A 4458-nucleotide genomic window follows, 5' to 3' on the forward strand; every position below is an offset into this window, starting at 1 on the left:
TAATCAGTGGAGAGGATAATGAGAAGGATATTATTAGAAGATTGGTAACCAACAAATCAGTGGGCCAAAAAACCTGGCGGGTCCTGGTTTCTAGGCCCTCCCATCATCATGAGTCTAATTACTTGGAACTGTCGTGGTTTGGCCCAATCACGTACAGTTCGATTTCTTAAGGAAATCACGAATCAATATAGGTCATCTATTGTTTTCTTGAGTGAGACGTTAGTAAAAAAAAGAAAAAATACAAAAAGTCTGTAAGCAGTTTGGTTTTGCTGGATGGTACGCTGTAGACGCTATTGGGCATGGAGGAGGATTGGCTCTTTTGTGGAAAAATGAAGGTGGTATTACAATTATTAACAGCTCTAGCAATTACATTGATTTTGAAGTAGTTAATGAACAACTGGGAAGATGGAGATATACTGGGTATTATGGATTTTCGGAGAGAGGGAAGAGGGTGGAGTCATGGAACTTGTTACGTCAGTTGGCTGGAGTTTCATCTATGTCGTGGTGTGTAGTAGGAGACTTTAATGATAATATGGCTTTAGAGGAAAAACGTGGTGGTCGAAGGCACCCTAGGTACTTGCTGGAAGGTTTTGTAGAGGCTGTTAGGGATTGTGAGTTAATGGATCTAAACTATACTGGAGATAAATATACGTGGGAGAGATCGAAGGGTACGGATAGGTGGGTGCAAGAAAGACTTGATAGGGGTTTAGCGAATAAATGATGGCGGGAGTTATTCCCATGTGCAGAAGTTAGAGTTTTGGAAGTGTCCACGTCAGATCATCTGCCTTTGTGTATTCAATTAAATAGAATGTTTTATGTGCCACGCGGGAGAAGATTTAGGTTTGAGAACATGTGGATTCGAGAGTCAGATTGTCGTAATATAGTAAGTGAATGCTGGAATAGGGCAGGAGTAAAAGATATTATGGAGAAAATGGTCCATTATTGTGTAAAGTTAGAAGAGTGGGGTGGTGGCATAGTTAAAGAGCTACGTACTAATTTAGTAAGTTGTAGGCAGGAGCTTCAAAAATTTCGCTCCAGAAGAGATACAGTGGGAGTGCAGCAGTATAATGATGTGAGAAGGCAATATCTAAGACTGCTTAAGAAATATGAAATATATTGGAAGCAGAGGGCGAAACAATTCTGGCTTCGGGAGGGTGATAAGAATACACGATTCTTTTACAAGTATGCATCAGTGAGAAAAGAGCATAATAAGATCAAGAAGCTTAAATATGCGCAAGGGGAGTGGAAAGAGACTGATGGAGACATTCGGGATGTAATTGAGAAGTATTTTGATAATTTATTTCGTATGACAGAGCATGGTGACATTTTGACAGATATGGAGCATGTATGTAAAGTTACGAATGGTCAGAATCAGAGATTGATTATGCCCATAACAGATGATGAAGTTAAAGCTGCTTTTCTATGCACCGAGAGAAATCGCCAGGTCTGGATGGTTTGAACCATGCGTTCTTTCAGACATATTGGGAAATAATAGGGCGTGATGTTGTTAAAGTCTACCACCAATATTTTGCTACAGGGGAGCTGCCAATAGAGGTGAATCGTACTCTCGTGTGTTTAATTCCAAAAGTAAAAACCCCGAAGCACATGACGGATTTAAGGCCGATATCTCTATGTAATGTTTTAATGCGTATAGTGTCTAAAGTAATGGCGAATACACTCAAACCGTGCTTAAATGATTTAATATCTGACCAGCAGAGTGCATTTATTGAGGGGAGATTATTAACAGATAATGCTCTGATCACTTTTGAAATAAACCATTTTATTAAGCGGAAAACACAAGGTCTAAATGGAGTAGCGGGATTTAAAATTGATGTTTCTAAGGCCTACGACAGATTGAAGTGGAGGTTTATCGAGCAAATGATGCATAAATTTGGTTTTCATCAGCTTTGGGTTGATAGAGTTATGGTCTGTATTAGGACTGTGTCGTACAGTTTTCTACATAATGGAGAAGTCTTTGGAGAAGTAAAGCCACAACGAGGGATTAGACAGGGGGAACCCATTTCCCCATACTTGTATATTCTCTGTGCTGAAGGTCTAGTGCTATCATTAGGCGCTACGAGGAGGTAGGATTAATACATGGATGCAAAATAGCTCGTGGAGCACCTAGTGTTTCTCATCTGCTTTTTGCAGATGATTGCTATTTTTTCTTCAGAGCTACGCATGGTGAAGCAACACTTATGAACAATATCTTGAAGAAATACGAGAGGTTTTCAGGGCAGATGATTAATTTTAATAAATCAAGTATAGTGTTCAGCCCTAATACTTGTGAGGAAGATAGGAGAAGGATATGTGAGGTGTTGCAGGTGCACGAGGCTGATAAACCAGGGAAGTACCTGGGAATGCCAATGCAATTGGGGAAGAGTAAAACTGAAGTTTTTGGATTCTTGAGTGATAGAGTTGAGCATAAGCTTCAGGGATGGAGTAACCAGGAATTGTCGAAAGAAGGAAAACTTACATTGCTAAAATCTGCAGCACAGACCATGCCAAGTTTTTGGATGAGTTTGTTCCAAATCCCAGTTAGTTTATGTGAGAGTATGGAACGGAAAATGAATGCTTTTTCCTGGGGGAAAGGATCAAGTGGAAAAGGGATAAAATGGATTGCATGGGAGAAATTATGTATGCCAAAGACACAGGGTGGACTGGGTTTTCATAGTTTGCAAACATTTAACACAGCCATGTTGGCCAAACAGGGTTGGAGAATATTGACTGAGGTTAATCCACTTGTGATAACAATTTTGAAAGCCAAGTACTTCCCAGATGATGATTTTTTGAACGCTCAGGTTGGATCGAATCCGAGCTATGTGTGGAGGAGTATAATGAGTGCGCACTATGCTGTCAAAGTTGGGACTAGAAGAAGGATTGGAGATGGTCTTGGTACGAGGGTCTGGAGTGTCCCGTGGCTCCCTGATAGGGAGGATGGTTATTTGACTACCCCTGTACTAAGCCAACTACAAGATATTACAGTTAAGGGTTTTATGAATACCGATGGGACTAATTGGGATATGGATGTTGTTTGTGATATTTGTAAAATGAGAGATATGGAACTAATTATGAGAATCCCAATTCCTGTGCATATACGAGCAGATTTTTGGTTTTGAAATTTGAAGGATAACGGTTTATTCACAGTGAAGAGCTGTTACAAATGGCTGCAAGGAGATATAAGTAATGAAATGGTGAATTTTTGGAGACGTCTGTGGTCTTTAAAATTGCCAGGGAAGGTGAGCAATGTGTTGTGGAGAATTTGTACAGGCCCTTGCAATTAAATAAATAAGTGTGGAGACTCGATGCCCTTGGTGTCACGGGGAGAAAGAAACTGATACACATGTTCTATTTACTTGTAATTTTGCTTGTACGGTTTAGCTAACTACAGGGCTGCAACAGTGTATTCAAGTCTTACCAGGTGATACAGCAACTATGGTTCTAGTTAGAGCATTTGCTAAGTGCTCGAATGATCAATGTGTGTTAATAGGGATGACGTGTTGGAGCATATGGAATAGACGTAATAACTGGGTATGGGAGAAAGCTAACTGATCCGTATTTCGAGTTCGGGCTGCTGCTTTAGATCTACTCAGTGACTGGAAAGAAGCTCAGTTGAATGAGAAATGCTGCAACAACGCAGGCTTAAGAGCGTCGAGAAAATGGAGTAAACCGCAAGAGGGATGGGTCAAGGTAAATGTTAATGCTGCAATCTTTCAGGATGGTAGTATCGGTATCAGATGTGTTATACGAGATTCACAGGGTCAATTCCTATATGCAAGAAATAGGAGGATAGTTGGAGCTTGGCAGCCTCGTGAAGCAGAAGCAATAAGCCTCAGAGAAGCCATGACATGGGTGAAAGAACTCAACTTTACGTACTGTGTTTTTGAAACAGATTGTAAGGCATTGGCTGAAGCATGTAATGGCAAACCAGGGGAAGCCTATTTCGGCACAATTGTGCTGGAATATGTTTATTTACTAAAGCACATTAATCACATGCTAGTCGAGTTTATTTACCGGTCTGCGAATAATGTAGCACACGAATTAGTAAAAGCTACTTATTCTTAGGTTAGGCTTGGGCGAGTGGCATGTCACTCCACCCGATTTCATTATTCATGTACTGCACTTAGATATTATTTGAGTAATGCAAGTACGTTTTACTTCAAAAAAAAGTAATGCTATACTAGGCAATGTTATAAAATTGGGAATAGGAACAAATCGGCCGAGATATTGATTTAAGATTAATTGAGAGGATTAATTAGAGGAAAAATTAGATATATTTTATATTTTAAATTATATTTAATTTTATATCCTTATTTTAGTAGTAGTTTATAAGTTAATATATAGAGAAATTACCAAAAATACTAACTTTACTAAGTTTTTTTACGATTTTACTATATTCTGATTTTTTTTTACAACAATATGAAATCAATCAAAATTAAGCAGAAATGCAACTAGTTG

At 39.1% G+C, this 4458-nt stretch overlaps 2 protein-coding genes across 2 annotated transcripts; both read left to right on the forward strand.

Annotated features, from left to right (window-relative positions):
• Window positions 1–850: 850 nt before the first annotated feature.
• LOC141663931 (uncharacterized) lies at window positions 851–1459 on the forward strand. The gene has a single exon (XM_074469776.1). The coding sequence runs from the start codon at window positions 851–853 to the stop codon at window positions 1457–1459; it is 609 nt and encodes a 202-aa protein (XP_074325877.1).
• Window positions 1460–1665: 206 nt separating this feature from the next.
• LOC141663935 (uncharacterized) lies at window positions 1666–4065 on the forward strand. Its single transcript, XM_074469780.1, has 5 exons — window positions 1666–2084; window positions 2174–3032; window positions 3129–3239; window positions 3382–3478; window positions 3584–4065. The coding sequence occupies exons 1-5, from the start codon at window positions 1666–1668 to the stop codon at window positions 4063–4065; spliced, it is 1968 nt and encodes a 655-aa protein (XP_074325881.1).
• The last annotated feature ends 393 nt before the right edge of the window (window positions 4066–4458 follow it).

This window comes from Apium graveolens, chromosome 6 (assembly GCF_009905375.1).
Source record: "Apium graveolens cultivar Ventura chromosome 6, ASM990537v1, whole genome shotgun sequence".
Lineage (NCBI taxonomy): Eukaryota > Viridiplantae > Streptophyta > Magnoliopsida > Apiales > Apiaceae > Apium > Apium graveolens.

What these genes read in the sequence shown, in the direction of transcription:
- LOC141663935 (XM_074469780.1), top strand. Translation starts at nt 1,666, where the DNA reads ATGGCGAATACACTCAAACCGTGCTTAAATGATTTAATATCTGACCAG. An exon ending in TCATTAGGCGCTACGAGGAG is followed by an intron (nt 2,085 to 2,173) that starts GTAGGATTAATA and finishes TTTTTTCTTCAG; the next exon opens with AGCTACGCATGGTGAAGCAA. An exon ending in CTTTAAAATTGCCAGGGAAG is followed by an intron (nt 3,240 to 3,381) that starts GTGAGCAATGTG and finishes TGTACGGTTTAG; the next exon opens with CTAACTACAGGGCTGCAACA.
- LOC141663931 (XM_074469776.1), top strand. Translation starts at nt 851, where the DNA reads ATGTGGATTCGAGAGTCAGATTGTCGTAATATAGTAAGTGAATGCTGG.